The sequence below is a fragment of the Aethina tumida genome, chromosome 1, assembly GCF_024364675.1.
Source record: "Aethina tumida isolate Nest 87 chromosome 1, icAetTumi1.1, whole genome shotgun sequence".
NCBI lineage: Eukaryota > Metazoa > Arthropoda > Insecta > Coleoptera > Nitidulidae > Aethina > Aethina tumida.
Genome location: NC_065435.1, coordinates 75839686 through 75865967, shown reverse-complemented (window position 1 = coordinate 75865967; position 26282 = coordinate 75839686). Strand labels below are relative to the sequence as shown.

At 34.4% G+C, this 26282-nt stretch overlaps 7 protein-coding genes, 1 long non-coding RNA gene and 2 other non-coding genes across 11 annotated transcripts; 5 read left to right on the top strand and 5 right to left on the bottom strand.

Moving 5' to 3' along the window:
• The first annotated feature begins 242 nt into the window (after positions 1-242).
• LOC109594662 (uncharacterized) lies at positions 243-1114 on the top strand. Its single transcript, XR_002191245.2, has 3 exons — positions 243-392; positions 447-611; positions 665-1114. It is a non-coding gene; the product is annotated as an uncharacterized LOC109594662 (long non-coding RNA).
• Positions 1067-3163, bottom strand: LOC109594649 (N-sulphoglucosamine sulphohydrolase). The gene is made up of 7 exons (XM_020009886.2): positions 3026-3163; positions 2677-2806; positions 2340-2624; positions 2052-2290; positions 1697-1996; positions 1476-1648; positions 1067-1423 (listed from the first exon to the last, which is right to left on the bottom strand). Exons 1-7 carry the CDS (start codon positions 3114-3116, stop codon positions 1130-1132), a joined length of 1512 nt encoding a protein of 503 aa, XP_019865445.1. The 5' UTR covers positions 3117-3163; the 3' UTR covers positions 1067-1129.
• Positions 3162-3936, top strand: LOC109594658 (phosphomannomutase). The gene has a single exon (XM_020009901.2). The coding sequence runs from the start codon at positions 3162-3164 to the stop codon at positions 3894-3896; it is 735 nt and encodes a 244-aa protein (XP_019865460.1). The 3' UTR covers positions 3897-3936.
• LOC109594627 (methylglutaconyl-CoA hydratase, mitochondrial) lies at positions 3885-7505 on the bottom strand. The gene is made up of 4 exons (XM_020009851.2): positions 7439-7505; positions 4626-4898; positions 4443-4577; positions 3885-4390 (listed from the first exon to the last, which is right to left on the bottom strand). The coding sequence occupies exons 2-4, from the start codon at positions 4891-4893 to the stop codon at positions 3924-3926; spliced, it is 870 nt and encodes a 289-aa protein (XP_019865410.2). The 5' UTR covers positions 4894-4898; positions 7439-7505; the 3' UTR covers positions 3885-3923.
• Positions 7506-7943: 438 nt separating this feature from the next.
• LOC109594661 (BAG domain-containing protein Samui-like) lies at positions 7944-16809 on the bottom strand. 2 transcript variants are annotated; one of them, XM_049961779.1, is made up of 2 exons: positions 16670-16809; positions 7944-10382 (listed from the first exon to the last, which is right to left on the bottom strand). In XM_049961779.1, exons 1-2 carry the CDS (start codon positions 16691-16693, stop codon positions 8637-8639), a joined length of 1770 nt encoding a protein of 589 aa, XP_049817736.1. In that variant the 5' UTR covers positions 16694-16809; the 3' UTR covers positions 7944-8636. The 2 variants fall into 2 exon arrangements, with proteins under 2 accessions (XP_049817736.1, XP_019865465.2); XM_020009906.2 differs by lacking the exon at positions 16670-16809 and adding an exon at positions 10816-11249.
• A 250-nt stretch (positions 16810-17059) lies between these two features.
• On the top strand, positions 17060-19985 carry LOC109594637 (activating signal cointegrator 1 complex subunit 2). The gene is made up of 10 exons (XM_020009866.2): positions 17060-17230; positions 17280-17360; positions 17413-17487; positions 17538-17864; positions 17919-18125; positions 18174-18385; positions 18444-18629; positions 18680-18826; positions 18901-19410; positions 19462-19985. The coding sequence occupies exons 1-10, from the start codon at positions 17150-17152 to the stop codon at positions 19907-19909; spliced, it is 2274 nt and encodes a 757-aa protein (XP_019865425.1). The 5' UTR covers positions 17060-17149; the 3' UTR covers positions 19910-19985.
• Positions 19986-20125: 140 nt separating this feature from the next.
• On the top strand, positions 20126-23319 carry LOC126264319 (sulfotransferase 1B1-like). Its single transcript, XM_049961780.1, has 6 exons — positions 20126-21242; positions 21755-21989; positions 22041-22239; positions 22689-22815; positions 22869-22966; positions 23019-23319. Exons 1-6 carry the CDS (start codon positions 21098-21100, stop codon positions 23316-23318), a joined length of 1104 nt encoding a protein of 367 aa, XP_049817737.1. The 5' UTR covers positions 20126-21097; the 3' UTR covers position 23319.
• Positions 22264-22336, bottom strand: Trnar-acg (transfer RNA arginine (anticodon ACG)). Its single transcript has one exon. It is a non-coding gene; the product is annotated as a tRNA-Arg (tRNA).
• Positions 22583-22655, top strand: Trnar-acg (transfer RNA arginine (anticodon ACG)). Its single transcript has one exon. It is a non-coding gene; the product is annotated as a tRNA-Arg (tRNA).
• Positions 23320-23392: 73 nt separating the features above from the next.
• On the bottom strand, positions 23393-26026 carry LOC109594645 (protein deltex). The gene is made up of 5 exons (XM_020009879.2): positions 25516-26026; positions 25283-25457; positions 25006-25227; positions 24373-24949; positions 23393-24317 (listed from the first exon to the last, which is right to left on the bottom strand). Exons 1-5 carry the CDS (start codon positions 25864-25866, stop codon positions 23987-23989), a joined length of 1656 nt encoding a protein of 551 aa, XP_019865438.2. The 5' UTR covers positions 25867-26026; the 3' UTR covers positions 23393-23986.
• Between the last annotated feature and the right edge of the window lie 256 nt (positions 26027-26282).

Genomic DNA, 26282 nt, shown 5'->3' with positions numbered 1-26282 from the left:
CGGAAGTAAACACATATTATGCAATAATGACACAAATACATTTAATTATACCATTATATATCCCATTATCAGAAAATAATAATAATATTCAATTATTATTATTGCAGTTTGTTAATTTTTTAAAGTAGTGTATGTATGTGATCTATGACACACTCAGGGTATATAATATAAAACAGAATAGAAACACAAGATTTAAGCTGGGTCCGTCGATTACGTCAGATGTCGCTATTTTTCCAGCAAACTTATCATCTTCGTACGTGATGTTCTGTGAGAGCACTGCAGATTTTTGTGGCTGACAAATTATATAATAAAAGGTTAGGTTTGTTTATCAATGCAAATTATCTAAACATTCGCCCACTAATAACATAAAAATTAGTGCTGCATAATTTAAGGTTTCATTTTATTTTGTTCATCATTGAATTATAGTGATATTTAGAATATTTCAGGCTTCAAAAAAATGAGTATTACCTGTAGGAATGTGGTGTTTTCGACAATCAAATAATTTATTTATTATATGCAGTTTATTGCTACTAGGAGGGTTCATGTTACAAATGAAGGTCCTGTATAATAATCATCAGAAACAATTGAGGATAAATCAGTATAAAAGAACTGTAAGTTTCATTGTGCATTCAATGTTTTGTGTGTTTACTGATGTTTATTACAGATAAATGAGTTGGAAGAATCAATGACAATGGTAGAAAAGGTGGCTAATGATACAAACGCATTACTTAATAAATTAAAGAGTATAATTGATAAACACGTAGTGCACAAGGTAAAATACAAACACCGGTAATGCACAAAATTTGGATTAAGTATAAACAACTGGTTAATAAAGCTTTAATGTCAATTTGTATAAAAAGGTAATTTATATTTGTATTAAAATCTTATTATAGCTTTACAAATTTTTAATGTAGATTCTTTTACATTGTCAGCACTTACTATACTGTAATTTAATGTCCATTTCTACTCAAAGTGATAAAGATGGTGCCATTTTTGGCTAGGAACTAGTACTTACATAGATTGAAAGAAATATGGTATTTGTAAGTTTTTTAAAACAAATGTCATGTATTTTTTATTTAGATTTTATTGTGACAATAAATATCACAAGTTAAAACAGTATTTCAATGATCTACCAAAAATTATCTAAGTCTAAACATTGTGGATTATCCTTGTAATGACCCTTATTTTCAAAAACAGAATGGGGAGCACATAACCATGGATCTTTGGTCTTTTTTTGCCAATCCTCCAACCTTTTCTTCAAATCCTCAAAAACTTCCTTATAACTCTCTTTTTTGTACACATTATTAACTTCAGTAGGATCATATTTCAAATCATACAGTTCCCACTCTTGCCTCCTGTAATATTCTTGTAGAGACTTGAACCAATATGTGTTTTGACCTGATTTAGTTTTGTTCAGTATGTCCTAAAAATATATTTTGCCTAATAATGTAATGACCCAACATAATTAATTATACCTGGAAAGTTGGAGACAAATAAAAATCCTGATCTATTGGAAATGGACTGTAATAATTAATGTTATGGATGAGTTTGTGCCTTTGCGTTCTGATCATTCGCATTGGATAATACATTGTAACTTCATGTAAATTGTGACTAGCGAAAACAGCCTCATTCGTCGTATTCTTTGGCTCTAAAAATTAATTATAAACACAAAGAACAAACATTTAAATCGTGTCACCTTTTTGCAACAACGGCAGTAAACTTTTGCCAGTCAGTTCACTCGTAATTTGCGGGTCCTTGATTCCATACCAGTCTAGTAGTGTAGGCACGACATCTAAAAGACTGGTAAGAGAATTGGTGATTTGATTTCTACGTTCTTGGTGTAAAGGCGATGAAATAAACATCGGTTCCGCTATTCCTGAATCGTACATGTTAGTTCTGCCATTGGGAAAAGGTATTCCATTATCAGAAGTGTATATTATCAACGTATCGTCCAAATGTCCAGAATTTTTCAACTCGTTTATGATCAAACCGACACCTAATTAAAATTATGTGAACTTTTGTTTGAATATGAATTGTATCAAAATTAAGACCTTGATCAAGTCGAGAGATGGTAGTGTATTGAGCGGCAACATCCCTGCGCGCTTCAATTGTGTTAGGTATGTAGTAGGGCAATTCCAATTCGTCTGGCTGGTAATAAATGGGTTGCCAGTCGGGTATTAAACCCATACCTTCGTCCCCATTACCGAAATGCTGGCAAAATTCTCCGTATTCAGGATTCGTGTGTCCGCAACGATGTGGATCGTGGAACGCGACGTAAAGAAAAAATGGTCTGAAATCATATTATAAACAATCGAATTACGATTTCGGAAGTGTTTTACCCTTGGGTGTTGTTCAAGAAGTCACGCGTTAATTCCTTAATTCTGGTTATGTTTCTGCCAACTTGTAGGATGGAGTTGTTTTCTTCGGTTTGTTCGTAGTCGAATTTGTAGGTGGATTTTGGACCTACGTGCTTTTTACCTATTATTCCCGTTTTGATGCCGTGTGGTTTTAATATTTTGGGAAGGCTTTTCACACTGTTGAACGAATCGAAGTGGTTCTCGCCGTTGTGTAAGCCATACATTCCATTTTGATGGGACGGTTTTCCTGTTAAAAGAGCTGATCGACTACAATGAAAATTAATCAGTAAAAAATATTTATTACAATTATATAGATCACCTTGGAGAACAACTGCTCACAGAAGTGTAAGCTTTATTGAATATAAGACTTTTTGTAGCCAACTCATCCAAATGTGGAGTTTGACAAATCTTATTACGGTAAGTTCCCATTTCGAATCCTCCATCATCCGCTAAAATTCAAAATTACTTGCCGTATTCGCGACATCTACTAATCAGTAGCAACAATAAATAGTTTTGGAGATTTTTTGTGATGAAATCTAATTAGAACATTTGTAGTTCGGAGGCTTGTCGCAAATATTTATTTACAAATCAAATCTACGTAAATAAATATTTTTTGATCAGGCGATAATCACCAAAACATATACGTGTACATTAGAAAAGTGACTCACCCAATATAAGCAGTGCATTTAATTGTTTCCTGCCTTCAATCTTGCTAAAATATAAAACGAAAAACGACAACAAAACGACCAACGTCTTCATCACGAACCAGTTTGTTTCTTGTTTTATTAGGAGGCAAATTTAAACATGATTCTTTGCTTGTTCGACGTGGACGGTACTTTAACAAAACCGAGACTTCCAGTTGAACCGGACTTCGAAAAATTCCTTTACGATGAAGTTAAGCCACGTTGCGCTTTGGGGTTAGTTGGAGGGTCGGATTTTAAAAAAATTGCCGAACAAATGAACGGTGTTGATGTGGTGAACAAGTTCGATTACGTGTTCAGTGAAAATGGCCTTGTTTGGTACAAAAAGGGAGTGTTACAAAAATCTTTCAACATCCAAAAGCACATGGGAGAAGAAATACTACAGAAATTTATCAATTTCACTCTGAAATATTTGTCTGGCATAACTTTACCAGTTAAAAGGGGCACGTTTGTGGAATTCAGAACGGGGTTGATAAACGTATCCCCAATTGGTAGGTCGTGTTCACAGAGTGAACGAGATGCGTTTGAGCAATATGATAAACAACATAAAATTCGCGAAACTATGATTGAAGCATTAAAAAAAGAATTTCCGGACATTGGTTTAACTTACAGCATTGGGGGACAGATTAGTTTTGATGTCTTTCCTAATGGATGGGATAAAACTTATTGTCTGCAACATTTAGAATCTGAAGGGTTTACAGAAATACATTTCTTTGGGGATAAGACTGCAAAGGGCGGAAATGATTACGAAATTTACATGGACCCTAGAACAATAGGTCACAGTGTAAAAAATCCAAGTGAAACCAAAGAACAATTAAAACAACTATTAAAACTGTAAATTTATTATACAAAAATATATGTATTTTTATTGTCCTATATACACTGGTTTTCTTTTCTCCTTAAAGGCTGCAAGTCCTTCACTTCTGTCCTTCGTGGGAATGATCTGTGCATAACAGGCTTCCTCAATATTCAAACCAGAGTTTAAATCCACTTCAATTCCTCTATTAATAGCAGCCTTGGCCATTTTAAGAGCCACTGGACCGTTTGGCAATATTTCCTCCGCTATCGACAATGATTTTTGATAAGCTGCATCTCCGGTCTCGTTCTGTTCAACAACATGATTTACTAGTCCGATTTCTTTAGCATAGTTTCCGTCGAAAATTCTCCCCGTGTATATTAATTCCTTTGCCAAGCTGGTGTTGATTAAACGCGGTAATCTTTGTGTGCCCCCTGCTCCTGGTATTATTGCCAGTTTTGTCTCCACCAATCCCAGTTTTGCGTTTGAAGATGCGACGCGAATGTCGCATGACAAAGCTATTTCTAAACCACCCCCTGAGAACATCTTTGTTATACTAATCTAATATATTTTTTAAAACAACAGTACCTAAAGCTGTGCCATCTAAAGCAGCAATAACTGGTATAGATAAATTATGAAACCTGGTCATTAAATATCTTAAATTAGTAACAAACTCTGATACATCACTTTGGGTCATCATGGCTCTTTCCTTGAGATCAGCTCCTGAAATCAACAATTTATAACTTACATCATAACTTTAACAAAATATACCAGAACAAAAAACGCCTTGAACAAGACTACGAAGAACCAAAACTCTGGCTTCATTTTCAAAACTGATTTGGTCCAATGTTTGATGTAGTTCCCTCACCAGATTTCGGCTGAATGCGTTCTTTTGCTTAGGTCGGTTTAGTTCACACACTGCAATTCCCTTTTGAGTGCCTTGCAAATATTTAAATATTAATTCTTGTGTTACATTTTGCGAACATGAACGCTTGGAAATTTGCAAAAGATTTCTTGCTAGAGTGAAAGTGGACGACATTTTTGGGTAAAGTTGCATTATAGCGGCCTGAAATTATGTTGGTAGTTCCCGCAGGCGCATTAGCGTCAAGAATTCTCACAACGTTGCCGTATCTGATATTTTATTACTTAGTGAGATATTTTGTAACATTCCGACGAGCAAAAAATGTACATTATAACGTAACCTAATTTTTTTTAATTTATATTTTCAATAATTTACGGAAAATTTTGATTGAAAAAAAATCAAATATGTAAACTTCCGTTTTACCAATTTTACCATCACAGATAAAGTTACATTTATTATCGATTAAATTTACTGAAAGTTTACGAGATATCCGTTGGTGCTTGTTTGTTTTATTTTATGATATATTTTTGGAATTTTATTATCTTGTTTATTTATTTTAAAAATATTCTTTCTTTTTGATGAACTGTTAGGTTCGGTTAGGTATTTCTTTTTTTTTTTGAAAACATTCAATTTTTAAATAAACTTTCTGAAAAAAGAATAGGCATACAGTGGAAATTTTTTTCTACAAAAATTTCAAGGGAAAACCTTAAAAATAAGTATTGTTCAAATTTAAAATTATTTGATTGACCAACACCGAGTTCTCATTACGAATAAAAATAAAACATTTAAAAAAATATAAGAAAGGAAAATGTGGGTTTTTAACGAAATTTTGAAAAAAATAGGCATATAATATAGAAAAATTTTTTCATAACATAAATAAAAATATAAAATAAAACACTCTAATTAAAAACATATTGTGTCCTAAGACAAACTAAAATTGAACTAAAAAAATTTCCGTTTCTTCTATATTTATTCCGCCACACAAATTCATGTAGGTGGGAAACAAATAATGCTTCAGACGTTCCAAATTGGCGCCGCAACTTTCTTTTGGCCCTCATCCACATGTTTTCAATGTTTTGTGTATGGATGGTGGCATCATCAGGATCCACAAAATTTCTCTCATGAATAATTCTATCATGAGTGTAGATCCCATCCCTAATTGTATCTACCCCATCATATGCCCTCCATCCATCTGATATAATATGGGATCCGGGTAAAATATACCTATTAAATCATGACACTTTTAATTTTAAAAAGGAAACTATAAATAAAAATAACTCAAAAGGTATTCTGTAAGATAATAATAAAATAAACTCAAAAGGTATTCTGTAAAATAATAATAAATCATAATTGATAAAATCTTAATACTACCTGTCTTAATGTTACCTGTCATCCATCTGGTTTGGCATATATTTGTTTAAAACATCACTTACCATAAATTGTTTTTTGTCTAAAAATAGTAACTACAGTGCAATTTTCCTTATAAATCGAGAAATTTCCATGGAAAATCTGCGATTTATTTGGAAATGAGCATGCATTCATCAATTATAAGCTATTACAAAGCCCTAATCAGAAATACATTCAAACCTCTGAATCATTTCGTGGAGGGTTGCAGTTGTCCTATCAGGAACTTCAACAAGGAAGCATTTCCCTGTTCCCCTTTCAATTCCTCCAAATACCCACTGTCCCTCAGTCCACCGACCTCTATTATATTTGCGGTGGAAAAACTTGGACTCGTCAATCTCCACCGTTTTGGGCTCGAGAGTTTCCTCATCAAAACCCCCAATAACGTCCGGATTATTTATGAGGTCCACCTCACAAATTTCCCGGCAAAACGAACACCAGTCCACTATTGTGTGGGTGGAATTTGAACCAAGGTGGGCCTCCCTCTTAATGTCTTCGTGTGGCATTTCTATGCTCCAACAATAAATAATGATCATTGATTGCAGCAAACTAAGTTTGCTGTTAGCAAAAAATGAGCCATGCCTAAATAAAAATTATTAATAATTTACAATAAGATTCAGTAAAAAAAGAACCAGTTTCACCTTATCGATTTTCGGGTGGTACATAATCGGCATTTCCACCGAAAACCGTCTATTCCACCTGAATATTTGTTTAGAGACATAGGAATGTCACACACATCGCACGTGAAATGGTTTTTTATTAAGCCTCTTCTGGCCAACCACTCCATCATCTCTTTTTTTGATTCGGGGAAATCTCTTAAACAATGATTTTCAATTTTAATTTCCTCAACAGTGAGGACTTCGTCAACAATTTCTGTTGGCGCCATTATATTCAAATCCTTAAAAAAAAAACTAAACAATTTTGTTTCAAAATTATTATTATTCATAGCTAATAGCTAATATTATAATTAAAATAAATATATGAATACCTAAAAATACTAAACTAAAGCTATAGCACAATCTGAAATAGTTGAAATAAGATTAATAATATAATATATATTTAAATTAATTTTTTACTTACCAACAAATTTAATATAATACCAAATCAAACACAATAAAAATTGTCTATAAATCAAACTAACACAAATTAATAAACACGAAGATAAAACTACACAAAAGGATAAACACGAACACAGGTTAGAAACAAAATATTGAATGAAAATATAAAAAGTCACAGCGGCAACGTTGCGTCCAATTTCGAGGTTCCAGAATTGCCAACTTAATCTTAGGCCGCTATAATGCAGTTTTACCCATTTTTGTCTGAAATATTAAGTTGCACAATTGTGTTATCACATAATTAATAAGTAAATAATAATTTAATTTCAAAATAATGATATAACCTAAAATATGTTTGTGGTTAGACAACTATCGTTACTTGCAATCATTTATAATAAGTTACGTGTGCCATAAATAAAACCAGCGTGAAGATCAAATTAATTATTTTTTTTAATTTATGTATGTACATGTTTTTATTAAATATTGTTAGCTGTAAAATGAAAACAAAAAATTGTTTACTAGGGAACACATTTCAAACAAAACTAAAATTCATAAATTGTTACTTTTTTTCAAATGTAAAATGACTTTCATCTCCTTTATGTGAAAAAATGTAAAACTACTTTCATTACCTTTGAGCGAAAATAATTTAAACTAAAATTTCAAAAATCATTTAATTATTTACTTGAGCCAATTGAATTATACAATTATGTAATACAATACAAATTTTTTCACGATCAAGATCAAGAGGGTATAATGAAAACAAAACAATAATTTTAAAATATTTATTTTAAGTAAAATAACAATAACATACATAATTGTGATGCATTATATCACGCAGTTAAGCAAATGGTGGTAAACATTTACCTGATATAATAAATATATATATACAAATTATTGCTAGAAAACTACATTCTTTAAAGTTAATGAAAAAATATTGAATGTATTATTTGACTAAGAGATAAATAACAATCTTGCATTTACAAATAAAACAAAATACATGTTTTACAAACGATTTATTTGTACAAAAAAACTAACATGCAAATGGCACAATTAAATATTAATTGTACTATATATAATAAATAAACTCAATAAACGGACGGTAAAAAACTCAAAAAAAAAAACAAAAACAAATCACAGACAGTGTACACTCAATGCGAAAATAAAATGAGTAACATTCGTCTATTTACAGATATACATGCGTTAATAAAAAAAATTAAAATTTATTCTGTGAGTGAAAACTTAAAATCTCAGTCTCTCCGAAAACAACAATACAAGTTGCCACCGCTGAATCAAGTCGAAATAAAAAAATAAAACCAGGCGACAAATTGTACTATAATCATACACCATTGTAAAAGCAAGATTAATTATGTATAACAAAAGGCAACACCTAACTCGGAAGATCCAATGCGTATGCAATTATATCACATTTGTAATCTAACTGCAACAACCACAAAACCTATGTTACTTTTTCTCGACCTTCTTCTTTATCTTCTTCTTCTCTTTCTTCTCTTCCGTCTGTGGAGGCGCAGCCACCTCCGCCGGAGCATCATCCTTTTTCTCTTCCGGTTGCGCAGGTTCAGTCACCGCCACCGCTTCTGTGGTTTCCTTTTTATCTTCCTCCGGTTGTGTCTCCGCTAATCTTTCTTCCACCACCTCCTCTTTCTTCTCCTCCTCTTTCTTCACCTCTTCTTCCGGCTTTGGTGTTTGTTCACGCTTTTGCTCCACTTCCATTGCTTCCGTCGCCGGTTTTTCGACCTCTTTCTGTTCGGTTTCCATCACTTGTTGTTCTTTAACTTCCTCCTTCGGTTCCTCCGGTTTTGCCTCTTCGGCCGGCGCAGGTTCCTCCGGTTTAGATTCTACTTCCATTTTATCAGTTGGAGGTGCAACATTGGAAGACGCTTTGCTCTCCAATTGTCCTATGCACTTTTCGATGTATTTTACTGCATCTCTGCGAGCAGTTTTAATGGCATCTTGACCTTGACTGTCTATGTTGTCTAATTTCAATAAGTTCCTGGTCAGCATTTCATCCAGATACAGATATTGTTTATCTTTGGGCTGACCAGAAAAGATTTCCACCTGTTGCATGAGAGCTCCAACATCCCTTTTAATAGCATCGATCTGTTCTAAAGCTGTTGGCGGTTTAGCCGGCTGTGCGGGTGGAGGAGTAGGCTGCTTTTGTTGCGGCTGTTGTGGAGGTGCTTTTTGTTGTTGCTGTGGATGCGGTTGTGGATGCGATTGTTGCTGCGGTTGCTGCATCGGACGTTGTTGTTGTCTCGGTGTTGCTTGAAATTGTGGGGCGTGTTGTCGCCTGAAAGTCTCCTGTGGTTGCCATTCTTCCCTCGGGTCTTGATGCACGAACTGTCTATAGAATTCTGGACGTCTGCCGAATATCATTTCCGGCTCTTGAGGACGGAAACCACCGGCCGGTGAACTTGTCGTATTTCTTGGAATCACCGGGTCATCCCTGCCTTCGATGTGAATCGGGATGACTCTCTCCACCGGTTTGCCACCTTGCTGTTGTTGTTGTTGTTGCTGCTGTTGCTGCTGCTGTTGTGGCTGGGGTTGCGACCCGACGGGAGCGGCAGTTTCCCCGGCCGCATTGACGGGTATGTTAATGTGAGACGTGTATCTCGGGCGATTATCTGGTGGGGCCGACATCGATCTCTTACCCCGATCATTCACTGGTTCCTGTTGTTGGCCCAAATCTACCGTGTTGCTTTGCTGCAAGTTGTTCTTCTTGTCGTTGCTCTGCTCGGCCTGCGGCTGTTGACTGGAACCGGCCTCGCCTTCTTGTGGATAATACTCGGGTTGCGGCGGCGGCGGTTGGTAGTACTCTTGCGCCGGCTCTTGATAGTATTGCTGGTGCGGGTTCTCCTGGTAATACTGCTGTTGCTGGTCGGCCGGACCAGGTTGGTGGTAGAACTCCGGTGGCGGTTGCTGTCTATAGTAGTCCCTGAACTGCGGATGATCGCGGTTAAACGGGAAATCAAAGTCGTCGAAGCCGTGCGGGAACTCTTGCTGCGCGAAACGACGGAACTCGGGGTTCTCGCGGGTGCTGCGCGAAGGGAACGCGAAATCGGGAAAGTGCTCGGCTATGTCCGGGTAGCGCTTTGCGATGTCGTCCAGCTGGGAGCGAAACCGGTTACCAGACGAGCCGCTGCGCGCCCTCGGCCTGTCGAAGTCGCTGTCGTCGAATGGAAAGCCGCTCTAAAAAATTAATTAAGAAAAAGTTAATCATTGAGTATGATGGAGGCATTTCAGTGAATGTTTAAAGTGTCTATTAATTATTATCAAATGTAATAATAAATTAAGCTATTTCAATATTTAATTAAAATCATTAAAAATTCTTCAAATGTTTTGACCATTAAACAGATTCATAAACTTTTACTGTTGAGGTAGAAATAAGAATTTTTTAAAATACTATTCTTTAAGAGATAATATATAAATATTAATTTTTTAATCAATTCAAATTATTTCTATATATATATAGTACTATAGTATTAGAAATAATTTAAATTAAATTAAAAAATTAAACTCTATCTAAACTTTTATCCATTCGAAATACTACTAAGAATATACTTTCGACAAACTTACAAAAGATAACACTAGATCTCATTTTTAAACACAACAATGAACTTACTTCATCGACTTGTGGCCTATAAGTATTTTGTTCGACATTGGGTAAATCCCTGACAACTTCAACTGCCGGCGAAGTCATACTTTAACTTCCTAATCCTTTTTATAATTATCACAGAAAACAAATACTGCTCAAGTTCAATATCACTATTCGAAAAAAAGATAATATTCACTGTCGTTGAATGAGTCACTCTAAGGTAAACAAATTCACTCAGCTCATCACAAGTCAGCTCTGGGTTTTGAAATGACTACGGCGCGAACCAGGGCGTACAGTTTTATAACGCGCGCCTTACCGAGTGGGCAGACCAGAATATTCTAGGCGATTCTGCGCGTCGAAAACGCCGGAAACTTCCAGACTTCGCACTGTTTCGCCGTTTACAGGTGCTAAATAAATATTGTTTGACGATTTATAAAAGCGTTTATCGGATTTGCGGTGACAATATTTATTTAATACGTTTCTAGTCAGGTTTTTTCATTTTTGCAACGCCACCAAGTAAAAAATAAACGTGTGGGAAGCACGGCGAAATTTATTGGTTTCTCTAAAATGTGAAACGACGATATATTTGTTCGTGAAATTGGGTCGATTTTTGACACTGTTTCAATTTGTGTTTAATAAATTTCTGGGAGTACTTGTTTTATTTTTGAATAATTATTGAATCATTCCTTGTTGAATTTCCTCTTAGCACAAACAAAAATAACTATTAGCGAATGGTTGTTTATCAAATGGTCCTGTAAACAACAAAATCAACGCGGACCATGAAAAGGTAAACGTCCAAGTTATTGGACAAGGTCGCTTGGAACCGATTCACCATCCTTAATCGCGATCAATTAACGACGTATCCTTCGATATCGTGCAATTTTTTCGGGTTCAATATGGAGAGAAAGCTATGCGGTCACTTCTATTAATTTATTTTTTCTTTTTCTACATCGCTTAATTAATTAATGTGGCTCGAAATCGAACCACACAGTTTGTGTTCTTGAAAACGCAACACATTATATATTGATAATCGCAAAAATTGAATATTTATAGTCGTGAATCACCGATATGCATTTTGCGCTACGTGATTACGCAAAACGTTTCGGTACGATTTGGGAATTCTTTGGCCGGTGACACACACTCCGGATTTATTTATACGCACGAAAATACGTTTTGTAAACATTTCGATTTGCACAGTCAACCTTGTTTATGAGAAATATCACGGGCACTGTCCAAAAACATCCCATAACAATTTTTTATAGAATTAATCATATATTACCGTGCGAAAATAAAGTCGAATGGCACAAGAAAACATGTATCGGGATCTTATTTTATTTTGAACCATATAGTGTTCATTTTATTATAAATGATGAATGAACAGTTTTGAATCAAACCTTAGAATATTCAAAAATGTTTAAAAAACCAGCCAGAGTATAAGCCATTTTTCATTGACAATTTATTAATTAGCTTATTTTTCGAGATGTCACTTACACTGGTGAAAGAAATATGGAACTTTAAATAATTTGAATGTTATTCATAATTTAAATTTTTTATTGGGTATTGCTTTACATAAAAATGGACGACTGGAAAATATATGTTAAACTTCTTATAAATTTGCATTTTAAATCATTAATCGCTATTAAATACTGAAACTATCGTGTGCAATTGGAGTCACTCCGGCCTGACATTAGACAAAAAATGGTGCATTTGTTTTAATATGAAATAACCAAAACGGATATAACGAACTCATTAAATACTAGTAAAGATGCAACTACAGAAATAATTCAAAAATATAATACTCGCGGTGACGTTAAAATACTCCAAAAACTAAACCCCCAGAGCTATTTTAAAAATCTCTTAAAGAATCCATGAAAAATGTCTCGCCAAGTAAATGATGAAGTTTCGGAACAATGTGGCGTTGATGTAACGTATAGAACTGTGAGTTGTGAGTAAAATACCAAACTTCCACTGTGGTGATAGTATAATGGTGTGCGACTGTTATTTCCGATATGGTCAAGTAGTACTAGTAACAGGTAAAATGGTCCATGGCAATATAAGACCATATGAGAGGACTCAATATTACCATTTACTGAAGAACATATGCCTCTAAGATGGATTTCATAATCAAAACATAACTATTCAGATGGCTTTCACAGTTCCAGATTTAAATCCCACTGAGCACCAATGGATCATTTTGGCTCACTACATAAAAAACCAAACTAATTTAAAAAATGCCAAAGAAATGTTTGATATGGCGAAAACAGAATGGGCTCAAATTCTGCAGGAATCACTACAAAAAGTGGTTGATTCTATGCCAGAAATATGCCAAACAGTTTTGGATGTTCGTGGATATGAGACAAAATCATTGGGCCGAAAAAATCGAGTTATCAAGTAAAAATTACACATAATTTTAACCGTGGATTGAACCAATTTGCTTAGAGTTCGACTGTATTTTAAAATAATATATAAAATATCACATATACAATAAAGAAACATAGCTCTACGTCGGTAAGTGAAAAGGTATATCAAAATTCTGATTTGGTAGAACTCTATATTGGAATAAATCATAAGACTAAAAAGTTTTTCGATTACTGTAAATGTCGAACCTATTTAACATACAGAGAATTCCATTAAAAATATATATACCCTCTGTACTTTTTTCCATTAATTTAAAGTCTTCCTTAAAATATTTGTGTAAACAATTTTAAAATTTCAAAAATCAATTGAATTATGGTCATTTAGTTTTGTCGGCACTCAGACTAGACTGCCGTTTCTCAGTCGCTGATGTATATTTTGCAATAGATGAAGCATTAGGGTTTAGTTCTATAGGCTTTAAAATGTAATAAAACGAATACCCAAGTCCAACAATGCGTGACAGATTTGAAATTGAAAAAGGTAAACGAGCTTCGAATACTACAAAAAGACATCACTGAAGATATAGAGGAAGAAACATCACATGACCCAGGACACGATAGTTTCATGTAAGTATATTAATTTTTCTTTATAATAGCTCATATTTTATTTAAGGGCCAACTTTCCAATATTTTTAAATAAAACATTAGATAAACTAAATTGAATGTAGACGTATTGAAATAAAAGAACCCGATTTCAATATTCCTCAACTACCCTGGTGAAAAAAAATTTCGAAGATGGCTTACTTTTTCGTCCGTGATAGCGGCCATTCTTCTTATGTAAGTATATATCTTACAATTTCATAAATACAAATTGTATTTAAAACTTTTATTGTTTCTCTTACAACAGAATGAATAATAATAGATGTATAATAGGAAAAATGCTTGTCAGTCAGTATCAGTAAAAAACAGCTTGTTACAAATGTATTTATGTAATCGTTTGATTTCCTTACAGACTTAAAACAAGTTGTTTACAAAAGAGCGTGAATCATATACGAGTAATTGTCATAGATGCAATTGATTAAACTATATGACTAAATTCAAAAGGATTAAAACAGTGCAATCGGGTGTTTTGCATGTCCTTTTTTAAAACCAATGAATAATCGAAATGGTGGGCGGATTTATAATAGACTGAACAATAAAAATAGACACGACAGTTTGTTTATGAAGAGTTCCAAATATGTGTAATTTGCTATTTTTGGTACGGCGAAACTCGACAACAAAAAAGAAAGATTTAAACCATTTTTTTTGCCAATAATATATTATTAGACATGTAAAGCTTGTACAAAACTGTTTACTGTTAATTATATTGGCCGTAATTCCTTCAAAAACAAATAAAGCACGATGAGAAACAGAATCGGTAGCCGCGAAACTACAAAAATTAATTAAAAGTGCGCGTCCTTCGTCGTCTCGTCGCCGGTTCCGTCCGCTAGTTGTTTTCACCATAAATGGCGATGCACGAAGCCACGAGGCACCTCATTCAATCTCGCCGACATTGATCTTGCCATTTAGAACGGACGCGTGAAAAATCATCGTTTTCTCGTTACTTTTTCACACGTTTACGTATTTTCTGGCTATTCCATCGATTATTCGACGGCACAGATAAGTGCAACGGATGATATAACATAGCGTTGAACGTTTCCAAACGAGAGACGGTGGGTGTGACACCCACCTATGCCCAGTTTGGCAGGTATTCCACGAAAAACGTACATCATCGCGAAAATGCCTAAATTAGTTATTTTATGATAAAGTTTTAAAACATTACTATCAACAAATTTCGGCCAAGGACGCACATCGTGCATTAACGCCGTGATTCAGGGCACATGCACAACTAATTATTTATATAATTTCTGCAGCTTTTATCTGAAACTTGACGTGGAAGCACGCGATTGTAAACGTTACGCAATCGCCGTGAAAACCGCGGGCATTGTTTATGCATGGATTGCAAAGGAATTATTTGGTTCGACGTCACAATCGATATGTTCCTATTATTAACTTTCGTTGTTTGATCTTACTATAAATACTGGGCGTTAGAACTGTCCAAAGAACGAAACTTTGTCACAATCAATTAAAGAACTGCAGTTTTGTTTTCTGTAATAGCGGAATCCATGTAAACATTTTTACAAAGTATAGCTTACCATAAATCATTTCAAACACACAATCCACCAAAACAATGCGTGTATTATGTATATAAACACTGAAATGAATGTGACACGTGATATAAAATTAGTTCTGGTTATTGTATTAATAAAATGTCGACAAGCCTAATTGAAAAACTAAAAAAGCAACATGCATGTTCTGAAAGATGAAACAATAAACTTAAAACCAAACTTTTCGTTTGATTTGTGATTTTAGCTGGGAAATACTTACATAGTCACTGTCCGAATGCGGCTGTTGTTAGAACGGCATCCTGCGAATAAAATTACGCCACACATCACACTAATGCAATATTTTAATCGAAACAACATCTAAATTAGGGTTTTACTTTTGTGTTAACACATTTTATTTTGCATGTACAAGTTAGGCACATTTAATTTTATTACTACACTTGCTACTTTGGTTTGGAGAAGGATTTTGTGTATTAAAGAAGTGAGTAAACTTTCTTAACATTTTAATTCCTTTACTTGAAAATCATGGTATTATAACAAAATAATTTACTTTTACAGTTAGGTTATCAATTGATAAAAACCCATATTAACTGTTTAAATAGTAACCTTAAGTAAAAAAAGTGAGTAACTATAGAAAGTTATGATATAACTTTAAAGAATTTACATCTACAATGAAACAAAACAACTATTAAAAACTAATATTTAAGGGGCAAAATGAAAACTGGAGTATCTATTTCTGTAAATAAATTTGATAAATTGAAAATGATGAATGAACGCAACAAAATGATTAAAAGCATTGACTTACTGTTCAAGAACTAAAGAGACCAAAACAAGATAAAAATTAAGTAATTATTGATAATTTTTATATAACTCTTGAAAATTTACATCTACAAGTGGAGTGTTTGATAATTTAAAGGAAAAAAACTATATAAATCGATGAGATATTGTTGAATCGTGTATTTTGTCGCAAATGGCCCATTTTTCAATAATATATATGGTACACAATCGTTTTTCACGGTGTGTGTATTTAAACCGTACGGAATCCGTGGGACATAACCCGAAGTGAAACCTATAAATATCACAGGAAATATGTAAAGTTGTTCGGGATTTCTGTAATTCAACAGTGAATTGTAATTTTTCGAAAAACTGGCACACTGCCAAATCGCTGCCAGCTTTGGTTAAAATTGGCAATAATAAACATGGGTTTTCGATCAAAATTTATCCACAACCAAAGCCTGCGTCTGTTTCATGTTAATTTAGCGTAAAAAACCATCACCGTACATGAAATAAACATATTAATACAAATAAAAGTTTAGGTTATTTGGGTTAAAAATACACACAATATTGTAATTTCATACTTACAAATGCTGGTTTATTAAACGGCATCTCTAACACAAATCACACGTTTTTGATGTAAAGTTATTCTGAAAACACGCGGTTTTCGTTAAATTTTTAATGGAAAATTTGCCGAATTTCTGTATACCTGTCCCCGAACACGGAGAATCATCTGGAACTTTTCGAATTCAGTTCTGTCTGCCAAACGGTTGGCACTATTGAAAACAATACACCAACCAATTATTTGATTTACTTCAGGATAATTATTAGTAGTATTTGTTTGGACGACTACAACTATCTGGACAATTAGACAATATGTTTATTGTTGGCGAACCTTATTACAGTGGACCACTTAAAAACTGATATAAAAGTTCAGAAATTAGTACGTTCGTCTTCGTTTGACCGTGTGTAAAATTGACAGTGACAAACTGAAACACCCTGCCACGGTTCTGACAACTGTCCACTCGGCGAGTTTTGTGATAATTCCTCACGAATTATTCTAAGATCATGTCTATCGAAAGTGAATTGAACAACATGCAAATCACCGAAAACTCGGACGCAAAATACAAGTACATAAACGTGTTTAAGGTAAAACCGCCGGACATAACCTCGTCGCACTATAAAATTAATATTTCAGAACCCAAGTAAACAGCCAATTAATCTGATCCATCTGGAGAAAAAAAATGTGACAGTCAAACAACAACCGTTAAATAAACTCGTAAGGTTTCATTTCATAATGTTGCATAATAATCTGTTTGAAAATATTGCAGGATGTAACGCAACTAACAGATGACGAATTAGTGAAAAACCTGTGTCAAAGTCGAACAGAAATCATTCCCGCACTGGTAATCAATCGCAACAATAAACAAAAACATTCTAACTGATCAATTTTAAGGATAAACGATGGTTGCCAAAGTGTATTTTGTATCCCTACGAACCATATAACTTTACAGAACCAGCAGAAGACAACCTAGTATTCCTGGAGAAAAACAGATTGTTTATGCGTAGTTTGGACTATTTGGTTAAATGCAATTATCATCAGTTTTGGTGCACTATCTTATTTGAACCAAGTGCAGCAGTTTGTCTTCGAAGCTTTATTTTACATCCAATATCTAGTTTACAAAGTAGTTATTTGGATGGAGAGTTTTTTATGATGCACACAGAGATTAAGCAAAAATTTTTGCTTGTTTATGAAAGACTGTTAAAGTTTAAAGCCTCAGAGGTACAAAAAATGTTTACAAAATATAAATATACATTATATATAACTTTGTTTTAGACTGAATTTATGGCACCAGAATATGGTATAAAACAGATTATAGACCTGAAATTATTAAACTTACCAATTGTAATAACTTTAGCTCTGTTGTACAAAAACAATAGATTAGACTTTGTGAATACTTTAACAAACTTATACTTCAACAACACATCACAGCTAGACTTTCAAATCAAAGAAACAGAAGAACTATTAAAACAGTCAATTTTGGTAACTTTGAAATTTAATAAACATAATTTTTTAAAACAATTTGTTTAGATTTTAGAAATGATAGGAGGAAATGTGTGTGGTTTTGATCAGGATGCAGTGATTGTACCTATTTCAGTAGAACCCAGACCAGCCTTATTTAATTTAGGTTGGATTTACTCCATAGTCAACTATTTACAATACACAGTTTCAACTTTAAATATATTATTCCAGTTTTATAAACCAGCCATTGATATGGCACTTTCATTAGACTTACCATATAGGTAATGTGTCATTTTCATATTTTAAAATTGTTTTTCTATGGCTCTTTTATGGTTGTAGATTGCCATATATTTATATGAGTGTTTACATGGAGTTGTATGACTTGTTGAGAGGTCGAGATCAAATTGAGGAAAACAAGGATTTGAGCAGAAAAATTTTCGATGAAATTAATCTAGGACGTAGTGAATTCGTTGATTTATTCCATGTTTTTGTGTCACATTGTTTAGATAAAGCTCTGCAAACAATGTAAGTGCTATTTTATGTTAAATTTTGATGTCATTAATGGAAAATTCCAGTGGTGATACCAAACAACAGGAAGAATTAGTTGAGGTTTATCTAAAACTTCTCAACACAGCTTTAGAAGATGACTACTTTATCTGTGATTATAATTCAAAGTATAATGTGGCTGGTTCAAACGAGTTATTCCAGAGTTGCACTCCAATGTATCCTTTTATTGAACGGTCCAATAGTTTCACCAACATTTCATATTAATTTCCTTGACAACTGTACATAACAGAGATCCAACAAGGACTGAGTTCATAAGCACTTGCATTTCTAAGTTCAATAGACACAAAAAATTGAACCAGATCGCAAAACTGAATAGGAAAACCATCGTGGACGTATTCAAAGAGTTCAAACCAATTGAAATCGAATCGCCACCCGAAATCTCGCCGGAAATTCCACCAGAGCCTTTGCCCAATAACAAAACGCCTTCAGACCACAATTTAGATGATTTGATCGGAGGAATTGTAGATATGTTCCCGCATTTAGGTGATGGTTTCGTTTTGAAGTTGTTAGAGGCCTACGATTACAATTCGGAAGATGTAATCAATGCTGTTTTGGAGCAGAACATTCCGCCGCATTTGTGTGACATTCCGTTCGATATGATTCGAATTCCGCCAGAACCTAAACCTAAAGAACCCATCATTGCGTTCAAGGGGAAAAAGCCTCAGTTCGATGACGCGCTCAAGCTTCTTAACGACAAATCTGAAATGAAGGATATAAAAACGTTCGTCCTTGAAGGAGTGTAAGTATTTTAAATGATTATTAAGGTTGGATATTAAAATTATTGTTTCAGGGAGTACACGAACAATAACATCTATGACGATGAGTACGACGATCGTGATGACGAAATAGATCACATGAAAGTAGGCGACAGTCCAATGGAAGAATCATTCCAAACCTTCAATCCAAATAGAGAGGATCTAGCAAGCGATACGAGCTTCTCGAGTGAAGAAGAGTTCGAGGACAAGGAACAAAGCGTGAACAAAAACGATCCCAAGTCCCGGAACTTCTGCGAGGATCCGGCAGTAATCAGGGCGAGAAGGGAACAAAGATATCTGAGCAGGAATCCGCACGCGCAGCCCAAAACAAAAGACGTGGTGGGGAAAGCGAAGGGTCAGGGTCAGGAGAAGAACGTGTTGCTGAACAGACAGAAGAAAAACGTGAATAAATCAAGCAGGGCGAACCACAGCAGAAAGAGTGGGGCGCAGTTCAAAAGGAATAGGGGCATGATTCCATCTTAAAACTATATATTTTTGAAGTATTATTTTTGTTTTGTTTGAATGGATATTTATTTATTAAATTTCATATTTTTGTGAATTCTTTTTTATTTTAATATCAGTACATTAAATTAACACTGAGGAATAGTATATTAATTTTTATTTGGATTGAGGACGTCAACATTTCATGATGTTGATACTGGTGGTATGGGAGTTTATGGTTATTATGGGACGTCCATTTTTGTTAACCGTACATGTGCAGTTATAGCCATAGCTAGTAGGTTGTGTTGGGCAGCAAATACAAGGCAATCTTGCGGTGCATCCATTCGTAATTGTCGACACTGCTTCGCTCTTTTTCTTACCCTTCTTCTTATCTTTTTTGCCTTTTTTCTTGCCTTTGCCTTTACTTTTCCCTTTCTTTTTTGGAGCCATCTCTGGTTTTAGGGCTGGGGTTTGTGTTTGGGATGTTGCTATGACCTCTTCTAATTCGATTATTGAAGGGTCACTAGGTACCTTTATAGGCGGGGCTGGTTTTCTACAATATACTCCTGTTTCTGATATTAGTTGAGATATATCATCATCAAATTCTAAGTTCATGGTATCAACTGCCAAGGAAGACCTGGTTTCCCAGACATACTGGAAATTTTGTGGCTTACTCTTAATTCATGATGACATAAGTAATTGATGTTTGACTTAAAATAACTGTCAAAGCAAATTTATAATTTTTATTTTAAAAATATAGTACACTGATCTTATAAGTTCAATGGCATCAAAGAGACAACTAATTGATGTCTGTGTTGCAAAATGCGATAACGCAAAGAAAACAACTCATTAAACAAACACAAATAGTTGGTCAATTAAAAGAATGAGAAGATGCGGAGAAAGTGCGTCCAAAATTGGGACGCTTTCGCTACCGCCGAATTCTACAAACAATTCGCCACTTTTGCGTTTTTAACTCTGTTTTTCACAAGTTTAATGATTATATTAATTTTCCAATATTCGCAATATTAGAAAACTGTATTTATGTCGCAAACGCAATTAAATTATCCAACAAACTCGAAAAACACGCAACGGTTTTTTAAAGTAATGACAATGCGTTGAGGAACGCTTTCACTATTATAAAATATAATGTTTAATCACAAATCGAACAATTAGCGGCGCGACGAATGCGAGTGGAAATCATAAAGTTTCAGTTGCGTAGGAAGCGCGAAGATGAGCGTGAGTGTGATGAAGATTTTAGACAAGACTTTTGAAGATGAAATGAACAATAATGATAAATGTGAGAAGTTAAGGTTTCCGTTTGAAATCGTTAAAGTTGATGAGGAGATTAATAAGGAATTGTTAAAGGATTTCACTGGTAGGATACTTGTTTTTTATATTTTCCAAATAACCACTTAATTGTTTAATATATATATATATATATATATATATATATATATATATATATATATATATATATATATATATTAACAGCTTATTAATAAAATTGAAGAGTAGTTTTTATTATTTATATCACAACTATTACTGATTAAACCACATCATCTTTGATGATAAATATAAACATTATTTAATATGTACGGAATAAAAGGCAATAAGTCATTCAAAGTTGAAGTGGACACTTATGTTTTGTTAATATTTCTCAAGTAATCACTTTATATAATAAAATTTTAATAATATATTTATTTTAAACTGCTACTATTAACTATTTAACTATTTACTATAAATATTTAAATATTAATATATTCGTAACAAAATAATATAAATATATTTCAACCTTGACAAACTGCGTCTAATACAGTTATAAGAGTTGCCATTTCATAATATCACATTCTTAAGGTTACAAACATAATGTTACATCATGTATTTCAGGTGAGAAAACCGGCTTCGTACAAGTCGGCCCGAAAAAATGGTTCTTTCCCAGCGGTTATGCCAAAGAAGCGGAGAATTATTACAATTTTCAGCCTAGACCTGATGATGTTTGGGTCGTCACGTTTCCCAGATCGGGGACCACGTGGGCCCAGGAAATGGTTTGGTTGCTGTCGAACAATCTCAATTATAGGGCAGCTGAAGAAGTGCCGTTAATCGATAGATTTCCATTTCTAGAGTAAGAAATTAAAAATGACAAAATTATTGGTTTAACCGCAATTTTCTGTAGGTTCAGTGCATTCGTGCACAACGAAACTAAGCAGGAGTTTTTGAACGAAAATAGTTACTGTTTGAAAAAATTGCAAATGGTACATGATATTTCGTTTCCCGTGTGGAAAACTTTGAACGCTGCAAAGGGCAAGAGATTCATTAAAACTCACTTACCTTTCAGTCTTTTGCCTCCTAATTTGTTGAAAGTTGGTTGTAAGGTAAGAAAAACGGACAAAAAAATGCGATCCTGCCAGGATTCGAACCTGGAATCTTCTGATCCGTAGTCAGACGCGTTATCCGTTGCGCCACAGGACCGATGGTAGATATAGTCGGAAGAAACAATAAACCAAGTATATTTAATATTAAAGTCTACATTTATAATCATGTACCAATATTATCACAATATTTATAGTATATTAATAACAAATTAAAATTTGATCCATTACATCAATGATATCAACTTTAACATTACGGTTAAGTTAAAAACATATTTATTAATAGAACAATCTAAAAATAGGAGTTCAAATCTTCCGCCAACATTAATGCTCATTTTAAATCACAGGTCCTGTGGCGCAACGGATAACGCGTCTGACTACGGATCAGAAGATTCCAGGTTCGAATCCTGGCAGGATCGCTTTTTTAATTCATAATTTAATAACCGTTTTAGGTAATATATATCGCTAGAAATCCCAAAGATGTTGCCGTATCATTTTATCATTTGAATCGGTTAATACGAACCCAAGGTTATATCGGTGATTTTCCAAAATACTGGGACTATTTTGAAAGAAATCTACGTAAGTCTATGTTCCTGTCAAAGGTTTATTTTAATAAATATTTGTTTTAACAGAAGCTTGGACTCCTTATTGGGAACACATTAAAGAAGGTTGGGAATTACGACATGAGAATAATCTTTTATTTGTCTTCTATGAAGACTTGATTAATGAAGTAAGTATTTCCTCTATCCACAGTAAAAATATTAACTAAAAACACTTTTTAGAAACTGAGAAAAGGTATAGAAACGGTTAGTAACTTTTTAGGCAAAAATTACTTGCCAGAAGAACTGGATAAACTTGAAAATCATTTAAAAATTGATAACTTTCGTAATAATAAATCTGTCAACTTCGATGTTTACAAACAAATCGGAATTTTGAGGGGTGGTGAAGCAAGTTTCATCAGAAAAGGGAAAACTGGGGGTTGGAGGGATTATTTTACTTATGAACTTAACGCAAGAGCAGACAAATGGATTGAGGAGAATTTAAAAACTACCAGTTTGAGATTTCCTGAAATAAAACAGTAACAGTTATTGCAGGATTGTAATTTATTTTTTTTAAATAAAATACTTGTTCCAAACAAATATATGTTTTTACAGATACAAAACCCGAATTTTTCTTATAGAAAAGTTTATTTATAAAATTAACATGGCAAATTTTCTATAAAAGTACACTAAAATAATTATTATACAATTCAGTATCAAACTACTATGAAGAAAATCCGTAGAAAATTAATATTTGTACTAAATGAGCTGCATTTAATGGAAAAAATGGAAATCTTCAAAACAGCACAGTCTTTTAAAGTGGCCCCAGAATTTCTAAGCTAATAATAGTAATTCTCAAAAATAATACTAGTTTCATTTTAAAGCTCAAGTCAAGTCTTAAGAGCATTTTAATAAACTATGAATATGAGTTTAGAAGAAGGAATAAATTATGTTAAGTCATATTCATAATTTACTACTATTAAAAATAATATAATAAAATCTATTTGGCATTTAATATATAAATAATATTCATAAATAAAATAGATTCTTTTTTTATAATTTCTGTTATTGCAATGCGGCATTTTAGTAAAAACACCCGGGAAGACGTTTATTGCAAACAGTATCACCCACAAAAATACAAAAAAATGAGAAGAAGAAAATTCGAGGTAAACCGTACATATTTACACAAATCATCCAATCCCAATCCGTCATTACCTTTTAATACTCTCCTCGACTATACCAAGCGCCTCTAACTCCCTGATCAGCCTATTCAAATATCCGGAATCCGGATAACTTTGTCCATTATTGCTCGGCCCTATTTCCGTTTTATGCGGTATATTCCAAGCGACCACGTCCTCGCAACCTGTGGTGTGCGAACGACTGACCGTAAATATCAATTTCCTGTGCCAAGCCACATTCAACAACCTCAGGATCTTACGTCCCTTGGGGTTATCCGGTAAGTATGCGACACGGGGAAATCCAACTGCATAATATTCTCTTCCAGGATTCGGATGATCTGAACCTTGAATTCCTGATTGAATGCTAAAAAATAAGCAACATTAATGTTATTAACGACGACAATTCTGTTAGTATTTACTTGTAAACAATTTGGATGGTTCTGCAGTTCTGATGGCCAGGTAAAGTCCTGTCTATGACTCCCCATTCCATCGTGCCCGGAGGCTGATTCCCGTGCTTCTCGCCGTAGATACAACCACAAACTGCGCATTGTATATGCAATAGGGCCCCAGTTTCTTGCTGTTCGGTGAGCGCACAGTTCAGACAGTCCAGGTGAAGGACGTGATTACAGGGCAGGGCCACGACGACCACGTCTTGTTTTAAAGGCTGTCTACAAAGGGGACAGGGCTGACGCGGCGCCCATTCACTCGGTTTCGATACGCGTACGAAACGCGAAATTATCGCGCTGCCCGCGTCCACGCCCACAATCGAGGGCAGCTCCTGGTTAGCGTTCACGTCGTCGCTGTTAAGCAAATCGGATGAACAATGCAATAGATCTGCAGTTGATGAAGTCGCCTGACTCTCGCGACTTTCCTGACTTAAATACGTGGAAACTGTGTCCAAACTTGGTCGTCTACCCGATTTTGTGCTACTGCTGTCCGCATCAAGAAGCGTTCTGTTCTCGCTTGTTTGTGAGGGCACATTGGCTGACTTATTACCTGGATACAAAATTATTATATTATTTAAGAATTTTATATAGTTTGAACATGTTTACCAAAAATGTTAAGGTTATTCAGAATTGCTCTGGCTAAATTAGCTGGTGTTGTTTCTCCGTTTTTTCCTTTTCCAGATGTTTTTTTCTTGTTGTTAGTCTTTTTACTGGCCTCTGTTGAGTTTAGAGCAGCACTGCTGCCTATTACTTTTTGACTCTGGTTTTGCTGTGTGCTATTATTATTATTGCCCCTTGAAGACTTCCTTATATCATTAGCTCTCCTCCCTGCATAAAATTATGTGTTATAATTAAGTAATGATGAAATATAAGTTGCATTTACCTGTAACTGGAACCAACTCTTCAAGTCTGACCTTCACCAGAGGATATGGTGCTGATTTCATTCTCCTTACACTTCTTACAAAGCCATTTGTCAACCACCTCTGTGTCAAATTAGTGAAATTTATCACATAAGGAAATCCCAACCTTGTCTTGCTCATATCAATAGTTTGGTCACCCTAAAACCACCCCAAAAATTAGTGTAATGCAAATCAATCAAATCAATTAATCACTTACTCTTGCCCACGCTTCTTCAACTAGACACTGTATATCCATATCAAATGCATGCCAATCAGAACCATGATCAGAGCCTGCACATTCCCACTTTGCCCCCTTTCCAGCAGGAGAACTGGGAGGATAACATTTCCTCCTCACAGGCACCACAATATCAGAGTCCTCATGTTCCTGAGTCAAAGTCCTGAGGTTCACGTAATAGCTGAGCAATGCAGGATCAGCATCAGAGAGCAACACTCTGGTTAATTGTTTGGCGTTCGCCCGTTCCAAGTGTTGGCTGACCTCAGGACTGTACGGTTTCCAATATCCGTTCCGGATCTCGTATTCCCACACAACAACTGCGTGTCCGGACATGTTCGTTCGTTTCGTATTATCTGTCTATCATTTTGTTCGGTTAATTGACGCCGTGATTCATCTCCACTCGAGCCTCGTGTTAACACTAATTTGCCTTAATCAGCTCCATTAATTTGTGTGTGTGTCAATTGGGTTGTTTATTTTGACTTTTTAATGCGTACGTTTACGTCATTTTGTGTCAAGCTTGTGGCATTGTTGCCGGACTTGTAACCTACTTACAATCATTTTTAATTGGCATATAACAATTCTGAATAACCAAAAAACAATTACCTCAATTTAAACAATTTTAAATACACTAGAAAAATGTCATATTATTATAATCAACTTCGAATATTTAAATTTTTATTATGTTGTGGAAATTATACTGGCAACGTTGGCAGCTTAGCATAATTTATACGCTCGGCATTTATGCTGGT